Here is a 21514-nt window from a genome sequence, read left to right as displayed (position 1 = left end):
AATACTGATATTAAGCCACGTTGTGAGGTATTTAATTGTAATTGTTTGGCATTTGTTCAGATTGTTTGGTATTTGTTTGTGGATTGGACAATATATTCGTAAACACCATTATACACATTTATAAATCGTGTTTTTTATTTGTAGATCATGTGATGCACATTTGTCACCATTATTGGGACCAATTTCTCTCCATAGACCTTCAGTGGTTCAGTCCATTTCCAGCCTCACTGGAAATTTGTTTGTCATTTGTATTGTTGTGACACTGAGCACTGCATCACCACATCCTTCCCATTCCCCGTCCTGTTTCCTCACATTATCATTTTGTGTTTGAGTTTTAACCATAGAATATAAAAATTATGGACGTAGCCACGGTGACGTGACTCACTGGTTTCTGAAGAGTGGTTTTGAAGCTCAAAGTGGGCGGCTCCAGCTGTCGCCATCTTCACAGCGCCTGACTCTGCCCAACTCCCAGCTAATCCAAAATGGGCAAAGAGGCGGAGCTGAAGCCTGGTTGCTGAAACAAGCCACCTAGCTGCTAGTGACCTGTCACTCAAAGCAGCCACATCATTAATTATGCATAACTTTGCACCTTAATAAAATTTAAACGGGTGAGTTATTAAAAAATTCAACCCCTGTACAGTTGTCATGAAAGGGGAAATTAGCTATAGCCATTTTTTGTACCAGACTGTAAACATGTTTATTTCTGCTGTAAATTTGGGCTTTTTAACATGGGAGTCTATGGAGAATGACTTGCTTTTGGAGCCTCAAGTGGCCATTCAAGGAACTGCAGTTTTTGGCTTCATTTTACAGCCTTGGAGGTTGCCGCTTGGTCGGCCTCCGCCCGGGGCTTTTTCTTTTTGTATCTCCTCGGAGATTCATGTCACGTCCCTAAGAGCTTCCGCCATCTTAACTTTCTCCATACTTTTTCTCTTTCGTATCATGTGATCTCCTAAGTTAACTTTCTTTTCTTTTAAGCTACGTGCTGTATTGTTACTTCAGTGAAACAAACTTTATGTTAAAATTCTTTCGTGTTTAATATCTTGAAGTACAGTTTCGTCTGGCTGGCGAGATTATTTTTTGAGTTATTTAGTGAGAAAGTCAGTATAGTCAGTCAGGAGACTTCCAACTAAAACGACCCGCTCATCCAAGGATCAAGACATCTTCAGTGCTGTGTTACTAGAAACAACTGTATCAGATCAGTTTTGTCTCCATCCAACGGTTAAACCCTGTGATGATTTGATGAATCACCTGAAGAAACCGTTAAAATGACACTTTGTCTTAAAGCTGCTGCAACGCTCACGAGCAGAAAACCTTCGCTGGGAAACTACGCTGCTGAACGGCTGATTTCTTGCAGACAGCTCGCTGAGTCACCAGTTCACATGAGGACAAAGCTTTAAAATGTAGGATAAACAATACCTCTGCTGCTCTCCATCTGCTTCTATGATTAAGAGTTGCTGTCATTTGAACTGAACTCTCCAGTTTAATTCTTAGAGAAGTTGGTTAGTCAAATAATTTCAGCCTCAGCTAATTTCCTTATAACTGCATTATCATTCTGACATTTTCACCATCAGTCATTCATAACTTATAACTTGCCATTGAGGACATATGACACTCATTCTGGTTGATTATTCATTCATGACTTCTGTTCTCATTGATACCTCATTTATTCTCCTGTGAACCAGTTAATTAAATAAATATGCATTTATGAGCATGTTGTTGTCTGTGGCTTCAATATAAAGCAGAGAATGAAGATCTGTATCGTAACACTGTGAGATTGATAAAAAGTGTTTCTGTGTCTCCTCCCGGCACAGTTGAAAACTACAGGAAGGGTTGTTCCCTTATAACGAGGTTCATGTCAATAAATGTGGATGTTCCTACACTAGAGTTCTTTGGTAAAGAGCATGAAGCTTCTCGCTATTACTCAATGCTTTTGAACTGCTCATATAAATCAGCCTTTGCCATGAGGTGGTGCAGGAGGCTTCACAGATGAGGCATGGAGCCTTTTTCTAAGGAATTTTAGGAAAATGTCCAGAGAACTTAAAACTAGACTTTCAATTTAAGATCTTGAACAGAGTTTACTGGACTCCATCCAAACTTCATATCATCATCTGATGCTCATGCTATGTTACTGTCCTAACATACATGACTTTTGGAGGGGACTTTACGATGATATAATTCTCAGACATAAAATCCCCGTCTCCCCTGCTCTTGGTGTTCTGGGTGACCCTTCTCTTTCGAGGGATTTATCACAATCAGATGCAGAGTGGGTTCATGATGGGCTGTGTGAGTGGAGATCCCCGTCAGCTCCATCTGTGAATGTCTGGTTTAATCAGCTCGGCAAGGTGGCAGCAATAGAGAGTCTATCCTTTAGGACTCATGAATAAGGTAGACTGCTGTCTTTTAAAAAGGGAGAAGTGTGGATCCCATATAAGGACCTTGATTGAGTTTGTGGCCTAGCCTAGCTTCCTGACCTGTAACCAACTTACACCTGTATTTACTTTGGATCACTTTACTTGGTATATCTTGCGACCCTCGACCATTGATGACAGCCTGAGTCACATATACAGTATGTGTGTAAATATATATATTTGGGGTTTTTTTTGGTACCATGTAGTTTTTTTTCCTGCTCCCCCTTTTTTGTTTTCATTTAATTTTTTTAAACTTCGTCTAATTTACGCATCACCGTTGCAATTGTATTACACATTACTGTTATTTTTCTACGTTACTACAGGGGTGGTTGTCATTGTATTGTATTGTTATTTCTTGTTGTGTGTGTTTTTTAGATATTGCCAATAAAACTTAAAATCATAAAAAAAAGAAAAAAAAATAGATAAAACCTGTCGGTCATGAATCTTTAGAGGTGTTGGTAGAGTGACAGCATCTATTGGAAGAGGCGTGACAAAGGTCCACCTCTCACCTGAGACAAACCAGGAAACAGTTTGTTATTCTTCGTCTCTAAAGAGAAACACAGTCTGAAAAGAGACAATCAGAATCAGATTCACCTTCAGAATGACTGACTTCTGTGAGTAAAATGATCTTATTTTATTAAGAGCCTTTCTTGGTTATTATTTAAATTGGAAAACAAACTGAACTTAATTTTATTTCAGTTGGAAAAACTGAACTGAATTATATTTGAAAGGGGAAACCTGTACTGGAGTTTTTAATTGGAGTATTTTGTTTTTTTGTGGAGTGTTCTTCAGAGACTGTGGGATTTTGGGGGATTATAAAAACGTGCTTGAATATATGAATATTCTTGCCTTAATATTTTGTGTTTGTTGTCCATATTTGGGTTTGTACAGTTCATTTTTATTCAGTGTGAAGGCAATTTGTTAAAGGTCCAGTGTGTAATATGTGTGGTATTTAATGGCCTCTAACGGTGAGGTTCTAGATTGAAGCACTCCGCCGCTCACCCCTCCCCTCCCTAAGACTTTGGAGAGGTTCCAGAAGCTACGGTGGCCTTCAAGGACAAGAAGCTATTTGCTGAAGATGTCATTGTCCACGACAACTTTGAGCATTTCTAACAAGTCAAGCGATGAGGTGAATATGTATTTAGTTATTTAGTCTATAGTACTATAGGTTATAGCTCACAAGTAAGACAGCAATTATGAGTGTTTTATTGTTTTGATAATACAAGCTAACATTAGCAACGTCATGCTAAACAAAATTTACGTTATTTTATTCTAACATTAGGCATTATTGATGGCGAGATAGCGTTGGCAGGATAATGTTACATATTTTATTATCCGTTTGCAGAGTCAAGTAGCAGAGGTTAGAGGGAGAGGAAGGGGGCGAGTTAGTGGTGCTGCTGCAGGCAGGGCCGGGCGAGGGAGGAGAGCAAACACTGGCACCACGGAGGCAGGGGAAGAGGCTGGAAACCCTCCGAAGGGACCGAAGCGACTGAGGTATGTGACATTATTTATACTATTATTTTATCATATTCCTACTCGTTCTGCACAACATTAAAAATGCCAATACAACACAAAGTTGTATTTACATAGCAGCACTTTGCTTTACATTACTGTAGTCTGTATAGTTTGATGTGTTATCAGTGTAACATGAGTCAGTAGCCCCTTTTACACAGCCCGTTCAAGGCGGGAATACTGCGCCTGCAATCCGCCTCGCTATTCTGTTTAGCCCGTATTCAGACCAAAACAGGCGGCACAGCGCACAGCTGCAGGGTTGAAGAGGTGTGTGTGTGTGCTTGTGCTTTAGAAGCTAACCGCTGTGAAACAATCAGAAAATAACCGTTTATTGATCTGATTCACCGGCTTCCTCACTAACGTTACGTCTTTTCAAAATGAGTCGGGAAGCCGACAGAAAAGTCTAACTTTACTTTTAATGTTATCAAACGAAGAGAAAGGTCCTCCCCTTGGATCCTCTTTACGGCTATAATGCGGGTTCTCTGTATAAAAGAGGCTACTGAAAACATCAGCAACACTACTGAATGATGATATAAATACTATATAGGAACAGTATCGAGCAGCAATATTTTGACTTTTTTTAAAAATCATGTTATTGTTGTAGACATGTTTGGGAACACTGGATAGCCTACAATCCATATTCTGCACTACCATTACCATATTTCTAACATATTGTTGGGACGGGCAGTAGTGCGTTTGGTTATTAGCAATAATTCATAATGATCATAGATAATTATGATGATCATAGATAATTATGAATTATGAAAATAAGATAGTGTTAACCTTAATCAATAATTCAGGCACCAACTGTTGGATCTGTGAGGAACACAGTTGATTATTGGCAATAATTATCAATTATCAAGGATAATTAACTAATTATGACAATTAATAGAATTATTAATATGAATTAACAAATACGGGGCACCACCCGGAAACTGGGACCAATAACCAAACCAGGTAGTCTCATATAAGGAGTTCACCTAGAATGTTAATATCTGAGAGATATCAACATGCAAGGGTGAACAAAGAAGGGTGAATTCGAGCTCTGATTCCTTCAATCAGCTACTTTTCACAATATTACACACAATAATGACAGAAGAACTTCTCTTTAAAGATATAACAGTGTTTATTAAACTTAGCAAAATTAACAAAGTTAACAAATGCTTCATTCAATAAACAACTATTCTAAAATCTAATCCTACCAAACAAAACACAAACCGTTATGTACAGGGTTGGATACATGCAGGGGAATGCATGCGTGTGTGTGTGTGTGTGTGTGTGTGTGTGTGTGCGTGTGCGTGTGCGACAAGATGGCGACGGGGCCTGACGTGATGACATCGTCGGTCTGCGACGTGGACGTGACTATGGGAGGAAGTCACGTCACGCGAGAACCGGATGGCAGAAGTATGGCGGTGTCTTGGTTACACGGCACCGCCTGGTGGACGGCGTCTTGCACTCACCCAATTCTGTAAAAAACACACGTGTCTGATGGCGGATAAGGAAAGACAAAGCAAAGCTTTGTCTGACATTATCTGACCATCAGATGTGCAAAAAGACGTTGGTGCGTGTATGTGTGTGTGCGCGCGCATGTATGTGTTAGTCAGAAGAAAGGGAAGAAGGAGGGAAAGCGATCGTGAGAGGAAGAGAAGCGGTTCCTTTGTCCACAGACAGCGTGTGTACGGACCGCAGTCTGTAACGTATGTTGTCTGGTTTCTGATCAACAAAGCAACTTACTTCCTCACTCACGATGGCACAAACACAGCAGTAGTCCCGAGAGGGACAAACACAAAACAATCTAGCGTGGTGAACACAACTAAACAGGCAGCAAACTTAAAATACTCCTCAGAGTAAAGCAGGAAAAATGGACTTGGTGGTATGTCAACAACACAACGAACAATAGCAAAAGCTAAAAGCTAAATGCTAAACAACAGCAACTGATGCTGATAGGAACACACAACTAACACTGCCTCTGTCCAGACTTATGCCTCTTACTTGGTCGCTTCAGATAGCGAGCAGGGTGTGTGTATAGTCCGTCTTTATGTCCGGCTTTGTCCTGGGCTCGGATGCAGACGGTGGCCGTTCTCGCACGGTCGGCGAAAAGCACGGCAGCTGGCTGTCAGCGGCGTGGCGGAGAGAACAGCAGAGTCGACTCTGCGAGGGGAATCTTTGATGAGGGGAAAACACATGCGTGGGGTACCCCCTTTAGTTAGCTGACTCAGAGAGGAACAGGAGTTACCCCTAGCTCAGTGACATGGGAAAGGCGTGTGCTTCAGGGCACGTTCAGTTTTTAAAGGGGCGGTGATGTCATGGCTGCGTCATCAGGACGCTCCGCTGTGCAGGAGTGTCTCCGCCAATGAGGCTGTATGTTGACTGTTCCCTGCTGAGGTGTGAAAATCGCAAAGCATCCTTGGAAATGGAGTTTGCAATGGACTCCCATTGTCTGTAAGCAGCATTTTGGCACTATTCCTTTGTCTCAGGGGAAACAAAGGAAAAAGCACCTCATGGGCAGGCCTCACAGGTTACATGTAGGCCCTCTCTGTGTGACCTCATGGTTTGAGGCCCAACAATATCATGAAACTTACAACCTATAAAGCCTTATCTGTGTTTTTCCTGTCTTTTATTTTTTCAGAAACTTCTTGAAGAGATGACCTTGGAGGAGCACAGGCAGCTCACCGGTGAACTGCTTCAGAGGCAGCCAGGGTTCATTTTTGATGCCTTGATGATGCATCAGTGCAGGCATGGTGTCCCACCGTTTGCTGGAGTGCCAGGGGTACCATGGTGTACTTGTAGTATCTGTACAGACATGCCTACAGACCGAAAGAGGAAATGCTGTGGCCAGTACCCTGCAGATTGTGTGAGCCTAATACCGCACTTCTCCCAGTACTGTCTTGAAAATGCTTTTTATGCATTCACAGGCGGTACTGGGAGGACATTATTGTGTTTGGCCAAACCAGGGAGCCTGGGGATGACAACCAGGAGTATCGTTATGCTGTCTATAGACATTTCATCTATTGACAGCATGGCTTTTTAGGCCAGGGAAACGACTTGTCATCCCCAGTTGCTGTGTTTGGAGGATCAGGGACAAGTTCCCTGGTCCTCCAAAGACATCACACTGGTTTCACACCTGGCCTCTGAGTTTCCCTCCAGGTCCTCTGGAACGTCCACACAGTATCTCAGATACTCGCACACCTGCGTGTTCATCATCAAGGCATCAAATCATCTCATATTTATTTGTTACATTTCTGATATTTTATTTATTTTAAACTTGTTCTATACAGTTTCTATATATTTTCTGAATAATTATTAAACTTTTTGTTTATATATTCACATTTGTTCAACTTAACTTTGCAAGTTTACCAAATAAAAGATATATATTATTAATATATACTTATACAATGACAGTATTTCCCTGCAGTCAGTATATTGTCATTACCACTTCCACCATTAATTTATATTGTCATTATTTATATGTATAAAGCAACATAAAACAGTGATGAAATTGGAATACCACTGATCCTCAGAACAGGGCACTGTAGTACATGTTATGGATTAATTTTCATTGCCACCTCAGGTTATGTTAACTGTAATTCACTAGTTTGAACCACAAAATAAAAATATAAAAAAGAATAATGACATTCGTAATAAAAATATATTTTATTTAACAGAAACATTTTTGGACATTCTTTTCAATCTGGACAATAAAAGGATAACATAAACATGCAGCTTTTACTGTTCAAACACAAATATTTTGACAGCTTATTCTGTGTTCTTCAGAGTTGACTGATAAAGACAGAATAATCTATCAAATCATTAGTCTGTTTGAACACTAAAAGCAGTGTGATTAAACTTATCTGATCCCCTTCCAGCAGTCAAATTGCTGCACATATAATAGCTGACATGGGTCAGACCAAAACCACACCAAATGTATTCAATTTACTGCTCTGGATGAAGATCCTCTCATGGCAGGAACAACACCCATGATTCACTGGCACTGCTGTTCCTCATCTGCTCCAGGAGCTGTGTGTAGAGCAGCAGCCGCAGGGAAAACTGCTTTTGTGGAAGACATTACCGTTACACATAGATAATTTACTATTTCATACATTTTATACAGTTGTACATGTGAAAATAGTGCTATTTAACCAAGAGTAGGACTTACAGGGTAAGTTAATATGCTACATAGGCAAACAAATGTGTATCACTTACCTAGACCTCTCCTGACTTGGTCTGCAATACTTCTGATATGGCGGGTGTGAATGTCAAAGACATGGTGAATAATGCCAACCCATAGTGCCTGAGAAAAATAAAACAGCACAAATGAATGAACTTACTATTATAAATAATCTATCTATCTATCGATCTATCTATCTATCTATCTATTTATCTAATGTGCTCACCAGAAACTGTTCAACCTTATTTCATGCAGATTTTCATCCCAACAACAGACTAGATCAGATTATTTAATTGATGAACACACTTTCAGTCAGAGACGAGTAGCTATTCAGTGAAATCAACTTTTGTCGTCTTTGGTTGTAATGAAAACCAACGTACTCCAAGCCATCGATGGCACATAGTGAAATACCCCTGACCTATTACACAGTCACTTTAGGATGAAGATAAAGGCAATACCATGCATCGATGCTACAGGACCTCTCTCATAGCTGGAGAAACAACAGCAACATCAAGAAAATAAGTGCTACATGACACAGTCACAAACCCTTGTAATACATTATGTTACGTCCTAAGATGCTGGGAGCCTTGGCTGGCCTGGATAAACACACCAAAATAAATAACAGAAAAATTCTACTTCTGACTGATGAATGTAAAATTAAAATTCTGGTCGCAATTACATGTTTCTCAACATTGAAATGGGGAAAACAATTCTTGAGTTGGACTATAAGCTAACTTTGCCCCCCAGTGTGTACATATGCTCCTAAATGACAAATTAGGAGCAAACAATGAAATCATGGAGGACTGTGAAAAATATAAATATAAATTCACAGGATGTATTAACTCGGTGATGAGCAGACCTCTCCTCACTTTATCTTTCACACTAACTCATTACTCTGACTTACTGTCTTTAGTACATCACCAGCGCTAAATATCTTAGTAATCAATCAATGTGTTGTCTCACTGCCACAGAAAATGAACAAATCGTTGGGTTATTAGCACGACGTTGCCTCCCTGTTGTCTCTTATCAAACCACCAGCTCCGTGATAGGCACAAACTAAGGCTAAAGTGTGCTAATATTTAACGTTACGTGGCGGCGTTTCTTTTCAGGGAAACTAATGTACTGCTAATAAACATTGTACATCATCTAGGTTTTGAACCATTACCAGTGGGGCAAAATAAATATACATTACACTCTTACCTGTCCAGCAGTAAACAGGAAACTTCGGCATCAGTCTGCAAACATTTCTCTCATCAGGGATTTCCATCTGGGTTTATTCTCGTTTTATGCTGTTGCTTGTCCCGATTTCATTTAGCTTCTTTGTATTTTCGTTTCTTTGACAACGACATTTCACGCTCTTGTGATTTTCTAAATAAGTATAATCCTCCATTTATCAGATTTTGGATTCAAAAACGTCTCACAATACAAAATGTTTGGTCCTCTCTTCTTCTTCGTTTTAAAACCGGTGCATTTCCGGTAGTCACCCACTGAATCTAAAACATGGAAGGCCCTCACTGGAGCCAGTTTTTGTCCGTTCTGCGCTACTGTAAAAACATGGCGATGCAACATAGCGGCCACCGTGGAGGGGGACCCGCTTCCATGTAGATATAAAGGGCTTATCTCTAAGGTAACAAAAACACAATGATTATTATTTTCAGCTGATTAGATACTAATTAAGATATACTTATGAATAATCTATTCAATTTTTACCAAGTCTGCTCTTTTAGATGTTACTAAATACTACACACTGGACCTTTAAGTATTGTTGCTTCAGCCTGCATCCTTTGTGAAGACTAACTAAACTATTGACAGAGTACAAACACAACAAGCCCAACCGTCACAAGCTGAGGCAGCAAAAGCAGCGATGATCCGATGGTGCAAGACTTGCTGGGTGTGTCAGTAAACACTCTCGGTGCCACCAGAGAGCAGTTTATCAGAGTGCCATCATTTCTTACATGTGTCAGTACTGTCCTTTTTGGTTTTGGGGATATTTGCCAAATCTTAACCAGATCAACCAGAACAATATTCCCTCCTTTGTGTATCCAAAGCTCCTGTAAAGCTTTCACAATAAATGCTCCGTCACAACAGAACTTCCCCTCTGAATGACAGTTTATTTATAAGCTTCATAAAGCTCAAGATCTTCTGTACTGTACAGATAAAATCAGGTAAAACCTGATCTGTGATCATGTTTTTTTTTTGAACACTGGAATGAAACACACCCTGTGCTACATGTGAAGCAACAGTATTTATTAGAAGAGATCTGACAAAGCTCCGCCCCTCAGCTGACTCACCTGAGACAAAGTAGGAAACAGTTTATTCTTCGTCTCTAAAGAGACACACAGACTGAAAAACAGACGATCAGATTCACCTTCAGACCAAACTAACAGCTTCCTCTGACTGAGAACAGCTACAGGAGAGAAAAGTGAAAACTAGAACTCTGCTGCTTCAACCTGCTGACTCTCCACACACTGAATGTGAGTTTGACTAAAAACTGGAGTCAAAGTGAAAGTAAATGTCAGTGAGGTTAGTAGAGGAGGGAGGGGAGCCATGACTGACTGTACTTTCTGTCTGCTGTGTTTTCAGCTTCACTCGGAGACAAAATGGCTTCCAGATCAGAGGAGGATCTCCGCTGTCCGGTCTGTCAGGACGTCCTTAGAGATCCTGTTGTTCTGTCATGTAGCCACAGCTTCTGTAAAGACTGTCTGAAGAGCTGGTGGAGACAGAAACAAACACGTGAGTGTCCAGTTTGTAAGAGAAGATCTTCAAGGGAAGAACCACCTTGTAACCTGGTGTTAAAGAACCTGTGTGAGTCCTTCTTACAGGACAGAGATCAGAGAGCTTCAGAGGCTCTCTGCAGTCTGCACTCTGAGAAACTCAAACTCTTCTGTCTGGACCATCAGCAGCCAGTGTGTCTCGTCTGCAGAGATTCAGAAAAACACACCAACCACAGATTCAGACCCGTCGATGAAGCTGCACGACAACACAAGAAGAAACTTGAGGAAACTCTGAAGCCTTTAAAGAAGAAGTTAAAGGTTTGTGAAGAAGTTAAAGTGAAGTTTGATGAAACAGCAGAACACATTAAGGTCCAGGCCCGACACACAGAGAGGCAGATTAAGGAGCAGTTTAGGAAGCTTCACCAGTTTCTAGAAGAGGAAGAGGAGGCCAGGATGGCTGGTCTGAGGGAGGAAGAGGAGCAGAAGAGTCAGATGATGAAGGAGAAGATGGAGGCTCTGAGCAGAGAGATAGCAGCTCTTTCACACACAGTCAGAGCCACAGAGGAGGAGCTGAGAGCTGAAGACGTCTCATTCCTGCACAACTACAAGGCTGCAGTGGAAAGAGTCCAGCGCTGCCCCCTGCTGGATGATCCACAGCTGCTCTCAGGAGCTCTGATAGACCAGGCCAAACACCTGGGCAACCTGACCTTCAACATCTGGAACAACATGAAGGAGATGGTCTCCTACACTCCTGTCATTCTGGATCCAAACACTGCTGGTCCATTTCTCATCCTGTCTGATGATCTGACCAGTGTGAGATATGAAGAGAGACAGCAGCTTCCTGATAATCCAGAGAGGTTTGACTCATACTTCTCCTCTGTCCTGGGCTCTGAGGGCTTTAACTCAGGGACTCACAGCTGGGATGTCGAGGTTGGAGACAGTACATACTGGACACTGGGTGTGTTATCAGAGTCTGTCCAGAGGAAGGGAATCATACGGTCTGGATTATGGATGACAGGGCTCTATGAAGGTAAATACTCAGCATGTTCACCACCAGCTCCTCCCACTGATCTCCGAGTGAAGAATAAGTTCCAGAGGATCAGAGTGAATCTGGACTGGAACAGAGGAAATCTGTCGTTCTCTGATCCTGATACTAACACACACATACACACCTTCACACACACTTTCACTGACACACTGTTTCCATTCATTGACACTGGGAATAAACTCCCACTGAAGAATTCCCCACTGAAGGTCTCTGTGACAGTGGAACAGAGCAGTTAGAGACGATGATGATGATGATGATGATGATGATGATGATGATGGTTCTTATAATTACTGTCATTTATTTCTTAAAGGGAAAAGTTGCTGAATTTAACCTCTGAAGCTTCTGTCCTGCTGCTGTCTCATTATTCCAAAATATGTTCATGTTGTTTTAGTTGTTTTTGTCAAATATAAAATGATTTGACTTATTTTCTGATCTTTATATTTGGTCTCTTCAGCTTTTAGTTTTCTTATTGATACTGTATCATTTTAAATTGTTGGTGTAACTGTAGGTTTGAAAACAGTTTACAGGTTCACACAGTGAAAAACATCATCTTCATATAATTCTAACTAAATATATTCAGTTCCAGCTCTGACTTATCCATCTCTGTTCCAGGTCAGAAATACAGCAGGTCTCATCTGTACAACTTAATGCAAAAGAACTTCACAATTACATATTTTTAGATGTTTATTTGCGCAGGAAGCTTTTCAAAAGCATTTTTTTAAATCAGATTTATGAACTTGAAGTTGAATATATACTGTATATGTAAAATACTGATATAAAGCCAAGTTGTGAGGTATTTAATTGTAATTGTTTGACATTTGTTCAGATTGTTTGGTATTTGTTGGATTGGACAATATATTCATAAACACCATCATACACATTTATAAATCATGTTTTTTATTTGTAGATCATGTGATGCGCATTTGTCACCATTATTGGGACCAATTTCTCTCCATATCCCTTCAGTGGTTCGGTCCATTTCCAGCCTCACTGGAAATTTGTTTGTCATTTGTATTGTTGTGACACTGAGCACTGCATCACCACATCCTTCCCATTCCCCGTCCTGTTTCCTCACATTATCATTTTGTGTTTGAGTTTTAACCGTAGACTATAAAAAATATGGACGTAGCCATGGTGACGTGACTCACTGGTTTCTGAAGAGTGGTTTTGAAGCTCAAAGTGGGCAGCTCCAGCTGTCGCCATCTTGGCAGCGCCTGACTCTGCCCAACTTCCAGCTAATCCAAAACGGGCAAAGAGGTGGAGCTGAAGCCTGGTTGCTGAAACAAGCCACCTAGCTGCTAGTGACCTGTCACTCAAAGCAGCCACATCATTAATTATGCATAACTTTGCAGCTTAATAAAATTTAAACGGGTGAGTTATTAAAAAATTCAACCCCTGTACATTTGTCATGAAAGGGGAAATTAGCTATAGCCGTTTTTTGTACCAGACTGTAAACATGTTTATTTCTGCTGTAAATTTGGGCATTTTAACATGGGGGTCTATGGAGAATGACTTGCTTTTGGAGCCTCAAGTGGCCATTCAAGGAACTGCAGTTTTTGGCTTCATTTTACAGCCCTGGAGGTTGCTGCTTGGTCGGCCTCCGCCCGGGGCTTTTTCTTTTTGTATCTCCTCGGAGATTCATGTCACGTCCCTAAGGGCTTCCGCCATCTTAACTTTCTCCATACTTTTTCTCTTTCGTATCATGTGATCTCCTAAGTTAACTTTCTTTTCTTTTAAGCTACGTGCTGTATTGTTACTTCAGTGAAACAAACTTTATGTTAAAATTCTTTCGTGTTTAATATCTTGAAGTACAGTTTCGTCTGGCTGGCGAGATTATTTTTTGAGTTATTTAGAAGAAAGTCAGTATAGTCAGTCAGGAGACTTCTAAGTAAAATGACCCGCTCATCCAAGGATCAAGACATCTTCAGCACTGTGTTACTAGAAACAACTGTATCAGATCAGTTTTGTCTCCATCTAACGGTTAAACCCTGTGATGATTCGATGAATCACCTGAAGAAACCGTTAAAATGACACTTTGTCTTAAAGCTGCTGCAACGCTCACGAGCAGAAAACCTTCGCTGGGAAACTACGCTGCTGAACGGCTGATTTCTTGCAGACAGCTCGCTGAGTCACCAGTTCACATGAGGACAAAGCTTTAAAAAGTAGGATAAACAAAACCTCTGCTGCTCTCCATCTGCTTCTATGATTAAGAGTTGCTGTCATTTGAACTGAACTCTCCAGTTTAATTCTTAGAGAAGTTGGTTTGTCAAATAACTTCAGCCTCAGCTAATTTTCTGGTAACTGTATTTTCACCATCAGTCATTCATAACTTATAACTTGCCATTGAGGACATATGACACTCATTCTGGTTGATTATTCATTCATGACTTCTGTTCTCATTGATACCTCATTTATTCTCCTGTGAACCAGTTAATTAAATAAATATGCATTTATGAGCATGTCGTTGTCTGTGGCTTCAATTTAAAGCAGAGAATGAAGATCTGTATCGTAACACTGTGAGATTGATAAAAAGTGTTTCTGTGTCTCCTCCCGGCACGGTTGAAAACTACAGGAAGGGTTGTTCCCTTATAACGAGGTTCATGTCAATAAATGTGGATGTTCCTACACTAGAGTTCTTTGGTAAAGAGCATGAAGCTTCTCGCTATTACTCAATGCTTTTGAACTGCTCATATAAATCAGCCTTTGCCATGAGGTGGTGCAGGAGGCTTCACAGATGAGGCATGGAGCCTTTTTCTAAGGAATTTTAGGAAAATGTCCAGAGAACTTAAAACTAGACTTTCAATTTAAGATCTTGAACAGAGTTTACTGGACTCCATCCAAACTTCATATCATCATCTGATGCTCATGCTATGTTACTGTCCTAACATACATGACTTTTGGAGGGGAGTTTACGATTATATTGTGCAAATTCTCTGACATAAAATCCCCGTCTCCCCTGCTTTTGGTGTTCTGGGTGACCCTTCTCTTTCGAGGGATTTATCCCAATCGGACGCAGAGTGGGTTCATGATGGGCTGTGTGAGTGGAGATCCCCGTCAGCTCCATCTGTGAATGTCTGGTTTAATCAGCTCAGCAAGGTGGCAGCAATAGAAAGTCTATCCTTTAGGACTCATGAATAAGGTAGACTGCTGTCTTTTAAAAAGGGAGAAGTGTGGATCCCATATAAGGACCCTGATTGAGTTTGTGGCCTAGCCTAGCTTCCTGACCTGTAACCAACTTACACCTGTATTTACTTTGGATCACTTTACTTGGTGTATCTTGTGACCCTCCACCATTGATGACAGCCTGAGTCACATATACGACATGTGTGTAAATATATATATTTGGGTTTTTTTTGGTACCATGTAGGTTTTTTTCCTGCTCCTCCTTTTTTGTTTTCATTTAATTTTTTTAAAACTTCGTCTAATTTACGCATCACTGTTGCAATTGTATTACACATTACTGTTATTTTCCTATGTTACTACAGGGGTGGTTGTCATTGTATTGTATTGTTATTTCTTGTTGTGTGTGTTTTTTTAGATATTGCCAATAAAACTTAAAATAAAAAAATAAAACAAAATTAGATAAAACCTGTTGGTCATGAATCTTTAGAGGTGTTGGTAGAGTGACAGCATTTATTGAAAGAGGCGTGACAAAGGTCCACCCCTCACCTGAGACAAACCAGGAAACAGTTTGTTATTCTTCGTCTCTAAAGAGACACACAGTCTGGAAAAGAGACAATCAGAATCAGATTCACCTTCAGAATGACTGACTTCTGTGAGTAAAATTATCTTATTTTATTAAAAGCCTTTTTGGTTATGATTTGAACTGAAAACAAACTGAACTTAATGTTATTTTAGTTGGAAAAACTGAACTGAACTGAATTATATTTGAAAGGGGAAACCTGTACTGGAGTTTTTAGTTGGAGTATTTTGTTTTTTTGTGGAGTGTTCTTCAGAGACTGTGGGATTTTGGGGATTATAAAAACGTGCTCGAATATATGAATATTCTTTCCCTAATATTTTGTGTTTGTTGTCCATGTTTGGGTTTGTACAGTTTATTTTTATTCAGTGTGAAGGGAATATGTCAAGTATTGTTGCTTCAGCCTGCATCCTTTGTGAAGACTGACTAAACTATTGACTGAGTACAAAAATCTGACTACTGACAACATGGCAGGAGAGAGATCTGGCACCCTGAAAACACAACAAGTCCAACCGTCACAAGCTGAGGCAGCAAAAGCAGCGATGATCCGATGGTGCAAGACTTGCTGGGTGTGTCAGTAAACACTCTGCCAAATCTTAACTGGATCAACCAGAATAATATTCCCTCCTTTGTGTATCCAAAGTTCCTGTAAAGCTTTCACAATAAATGCTCCGTCACAACAGAACTTCCCCTCTCAATGACAGTTTAATTACAAGCTTCATAAAGGTCAAGATGTTCTGTACTGTACAGATAAAATCAGGTAAAACCTGTTAGTCTGTGATCGTGTTTTTTTTAAATACTGGAATGAAACACACCCTGTGCTACATGTGAAGCAACAGCATTTATCAGAAGAGGTCTGACAAGCTCCGCCCCTCAGCTGACTCACCTGAGACAAAGCAGGAAACAGTTTATTCTTCGTCTCTAAAGAGACACACAGACTGAAAAACAGACGATCAGATTCACCTTCAGACCAAACTAACAGCTTCCTCTGAGTGAGAACAGCTACAGGAGAGAAAAGTGAAAACTAGAACTCTGCTGCTTCAACCTGCTGACTCTCCACACACTGAATGTGAGTTTGACTAAAAACTGGAGTCAAAGTGAAAGTAAATGTCAGTGAGGTTAGTAGAGGAGGGAGGGGAGCCATGACTGACTGTACTTTCTGTCTGCTGTGTTTTCAGCTTCACTCGGAGACAAAATGGCTTCCAGATCAGAGGAGGATCTCCGCTGTCCGGTCTGTCATGACGTCTTTAGAGATCCTGTTGTTCTGTCATGTAGCCACAGCTTCTGTAAAGACTGTCTGAAGAGCTGGTGGAGAGAGAAACAAGCACGTGAGTGTCCAGTTTGTAAGAGAAGATCTTCAAGGGAACAACCACCTTGTAACCTGGTGTTAAAGAACCTGTGTGAGTCCTTCTTACAGGACAGAGATCAGAGAGCTTCAGAGGCTCTCTGCAGTCTGCACTCTGAGAAACTCAAACTCTTCTGTCTGGACCATCAGCAGCCAGTGTGTCTCGTCTGCAGAGATTCAGAAAAACACACCAACCACATAATCAGACCCGTCGATGAAGCTGCACGACAACACAAGAAGAAACTTGAGGAAACTCTGAAGCCTTTAAAGAAGAAGTTAAAGGTTTGTGAAGAAGTTAAAGTGAAGTTTGTTCAAACAGCAGAACACATTAAGGTCCAGGCCCGACACACAGAGAGGCAGATTAAGGAGCAGTTTAAGAAGCTTCACCAGTTTCTAGAAGAGGAAGAGGAGGCCAGGATGGCTGCTCTGAGGGAGGAAGAGGATCAGAAGAGTCAGATGATGAAGGAGAAGATGGAGGCTCTGAGCAGAGAGATAGCAGCTCTTTCACACACAGTCAGAGCCACAGAGGAGGAGCTGAGAGCTGAAGACGTCTCATTCCTGCACAACTACAAGGCTGCAGTGGAAAGAGTCCAGCGCTGCCCCCTGCTGGATGATCCAAAGCTGCTCTCAGGAGCTCTGATAGACCAGGCCAAACACCTGGGCAACCTGACCTTCAACATCTGGAACAACATGAAGGAGATGGTCTCCTACACTCCTGTCATTCTGGATCCAAACACTGCTGGTCGATATCTCATCCTGTCTGATGATCTGACCAGTGTGAGACGAGGAGAGAAACAGCAGCTTCCTGATAATCCAGAGAGGTTTGACTCCTACTCTGTTCTGGGCTCTGAGGGCTTTAACTCAGGGACTCACAGCTGGGATGTCGAGGTTGGAGACAGTACATACTGGTCACTGGGTGTGTTATCAGAGTCTGTCCAGAGGAAGGGACGCATACAGTCTGGATTATGGAGAATAGGACTCTATGGAGGTAAATACTCAGCATGGTCACCACCAGCTCCCTCCACTGTTCTCCCAGTGAAGAAGAAGTTCCAGAGGATCAGAGTGAATCTGGACTGGAACAGAGGAAATCTGTCGTTCTCTGATCCTGATACTAACACACACATACACACCTTCACACACACTTTCACTGACACACTGCTTCCATATATTTTCACTGCCGATAAACTCCCACTGAAGATTTCCCCACTGAAGGTCTCTGTGACAGTGGAACAGAGCAGTTAGAGACGACGATGATGATGATGGTTCTTATAATTACTGTCATTTATTTCTTAAAGGGAAAAGTTGCTGAATTTAACCTGTGAAGCTTCTGTCCTGCTGCTGTCTCATTATTCCAAAATATGTTCATGTTGCTTTACTTGTTGCTGTTTTTGTCAAATATAAAATGATTTGACTTATTTTCTGATCTTTATATTTGGTTTCTTCAGCTTTTAGTTTTCTTATTGATACTGTATCATTTTAAATGATTGTTAATGTTTCCTGATGTCGACACTGTAGGTTTGAAAACAGTTTACAGGTTCACACAGTGAAAAACATCATCTTCATATAATTGTAACTAAATATATTCAGTTCCAGCTCTGGCTTATCCATCTCTGTTCCAGGTCAGAAATACAGCAGGTCTCATCTGTACAACTTAATGCAAAAGAACTTCACAATTACATATTTTTATCAGATTTATGAACTTGAAGTTGAAGATATACTGTATATGTAAAATACTGATATTAAGCCAAGTTGTGAGGTATTTAATTGTAATTGTTTGACATTTGTTCAGATTGTTTGGTATTTGTTTGTGGATTGGACAATATATTCATAAACACCATCATACACATTTATAAATCATGTTTTTTATTTGTAGATCATGTGATGCGCATTTGTCACCATTATTGGGACCAATTTCTCTCCATATCCCTTCAGTGGTTCAGTCCATTTTCAGCCTCACTGGAAATTTGTTTGTCATTTGTATTGTTGTGACACTGAGCACTGCATCACCACATCCTTCCCATTCCCCGTCCTGTTTCCTCACATTATCATTTTGTGTTTGAGTTTCAACCATAGAGTATAAAAATTATGGACGTAGCCACGGTGACGTGACTCACTGGTTTCTGAAGAGTGGTTTTGAAGCTCAAAGTGGGCGGCTCCAGCTGTCACCATCTTGACAGCGCCTGACTCTGCCCAACTCCCAGCTAATCCAAAATGGACAAAGAGGCGGAGCTGAAGCCTGGTTGCTGAAACAAGCCACCTAGCTGCTAGTGACCTGTCACTCAAAGCAGCCACATCATTAATTATGCATAACTATAATTATGCAAAATAAAATTTAAACGGGTGGGTTATAAAACAATTCAACCCCTGTACATTTGTCATGAAAAGGGAAATTAGCTATAGCCATTCTTTGTACCAGACTGTAAACATGTTTATTTCTGCTGTAAATTTGGGCTTTTTAACATGGGGGTCTATGGAGAATGACTTGCTTTTGGAGCCTCAAGTGGCCATTCAAGGAACTGCAGTTTTTGGCTTCATTTTACAGCCCTTGAGGTTGCTGCTTGGTCGGCCTCCGCCCGGGGCTTTTTCTTTTTGTATCTCCTCGGAGATTCATGTCACGTCCCTAAGGGCTTCCGCCATCTTAACTTTCTCCATACTTTTTCTCTTTCGTATCATGTGATCTCCTAAGTTAACTTTCTTTTTTTTTAAGCTACGTGCTGTATTGTTACTTCAGTGAAACAAACTTTATGTTAAAATTCTTTCGTGTCAATATCTTGAAGTACAGTTTCGTCTGGCCGGCGAGATTATTTTTTGAGTTATTTAGTGAGGAAGTCAGTATAGTCAGTCAGGAGACTTCTAAGTAAAATGACCTGCTCATCCAAGGATCAAGACATCTTCAGTGCTGTGTTACTAGAAACAACTGTATCAGATCAGTTTTGTCTCCATCTAACGGTTAAACCCTGTGATGATTCGATGAATCACCTGAAGAAACCGTTAAAATGACACTTTGTCTTAAAGCTGCTGCAATGCTCACGAGCAGAAAACCTTCGCTGGGAAACTACGCTGCTGAACGGCTGATTTCTTGCAGACAGCTCGCTGAGTCACCAGTTCACATGAGGACAAAGCTTTAAAAAGTAGGATAAACAAAACCTCTGCTGCTCTCCATCTGCTTCTATGATTAAGAGTTGCTGTCATTTGAACTGAACTCTCCAGTTTAATTCTTAGAGAAGTTGGTTTGTCAAATAACTTCAGCCTCAGCTAATTTTCTGGTAACTGTATTTTCACCATCAGTCATTCATAACTTATAACTTGCCATTGAGGACATATGACACTCATTCTGGTTGATTATTCATTCATGACTTCTGTTCTCATCGATACCTCATTTATTCTCCTGTGAACCAGTTAATTAAATAAATATGCATTTATGAGCATGTCGTCGTCTGTGGCTTCAATTTAAAGCAGAGAATGAAGATCTGTATTGTAACACTGTGAGATTGATAAAAAGTGTTTCTGTGTCTCCTCCCGGCACGGTTGAAAACTACAGGAAGGGTTGTTCCCTTATAACGAAGTTCATGTCAATAAATGTGGATGTTCCTACACTAGAGTTCTTTGGTAAAGAGCATGAAGCTTCTCGCTATTACTCAATGCTTTTGAACTGCTCATATAAATCAGCCTTTGCCATGAGGTGGTGCAGGAGGCTTCACAGATGAGGCATGGAGCCTTTTTCTAAGGAATTTTAGGAAAATGTCCAGAGAACTTAAAACTAGACTTTCAATTTAAGATCTTGAACAGAGTTTACTGGACTCCATCCAAACTTCATATCATCATCTGATGCTCATGCTATGTTACTGTCCTAACATACATGACTTTTGGAGGGGAGTTTACGATTATATTGTGCAAATTCTCTGACATAAAATCCCCATCTCCCCTGCTTTTGGTGTTCTGGGTGACCCTTCTCTTTCGAGGGATTTATCCCAATCGGACGCAGAGTGGGTTCATGATGGGCTGTGTGAGTGGAGATCCCCGTCAGCTCCATCTGTGAATGTCTGGTTTAATCAGCTCGGCAAGGTGGCAGCAATAGAGAGTCTATCCTTTAGGACTCATGAATAAGGTAGACTGCTGTCTTTTAAAAAGGGAGAAGTGTGGATCCCATATAAGGACCCTGATTGAGTTTGTGGCCTAGCCTAGCTTCCTGACCTGTAACCAACTTACACCTGTATTTACTTTGGATCACTTTACTTGGTGTATCTTGTGACCCTCCACCATTGATGACAGCCTGAGTCACATATACAGTATGTGTGTAAATATATATATTTGGGGGTTTTTTGGTACCATGTAGGTTTTTTTCCTGCTCCCCCTTTTTTGTTTTCATTTAATTTTTTTAAAACTTTGTCTAATTTACGCATCACCGTTGCAATTGTATTACACATTACTGTTATTTTCCTATGTTACTACAGGGGTGGTTGTCATTGTATTGTATTGTTATTTCTTGTTGTGTGTGTTTTTTTAGATATTGCCAATAAAACTTATAATCATTAAAAAAAGAAACAAAAAAATTAGATAAAACCTGTCGGTCATGAATCTTTAGAGGTGTTGGTAGAGTGACAGCATCTACTGGAAGA

General features: G+C 40.6%; 2 protein-coding genes across 2 annotated transcripts; both read left to right on the top strand.

Moving 5' to 3' along the window:
* Positions 1–10612: 10612 nt before the first annotated feature.
* On the top strand, positions 10613–12309 carry LOC121894399 (E3 ubiquitin-protein ligase TRIM39-like). Its single transcript, XM_042406971.1, has one exon. The coding sequence runs from the start codon at positions 10689–10691 to the stop codon at positions 12084–12086; it is 1398 nt and encodes a 465-aa protein (XP_042262905.1). The 5' UTR covers positions 10613–10688; the 3' UTR covers positions 12087–12309.
* Positions 12310–16669: 4360 nt separating this feature from the next.
* On the top strand, positions 16670–18137 carry LOC121893837 (nuclear factor 7, ovary-like). Its single transcript, XM_042405935.1, has one exon. The coding sequence runs from the start codon at positions 16746–16748 to the stop codon at positions 18135–18137; it is 1392 nt and encodes a 463-aa protein (XP_042261869.1). The 5' UTR covers positions 16670–16745.
* The last annotated feature ends 3377 nt before the right edge of the window (positions 18138–21514 follow it).

The sequence above is a fragment of the Thunnus maccoyii genome, chromosome 3, assembly GCF_910596095.1.
Source record: "Thunnus maccoyii chromosome 3, fThuMac1.1, whole genome shotgun sequence".
Classification (NCBI taxonomy): Eukaryota; Metazoa; Chordata; class Actinopteri; order Scombriformes; family Scombridae; genus Thunnus; species Thunnus maccoyii.
Note: the sequence above shows the minus strand (reverse complement) of the source record. Positions and strands in the feature narration are given on the sequence as shown.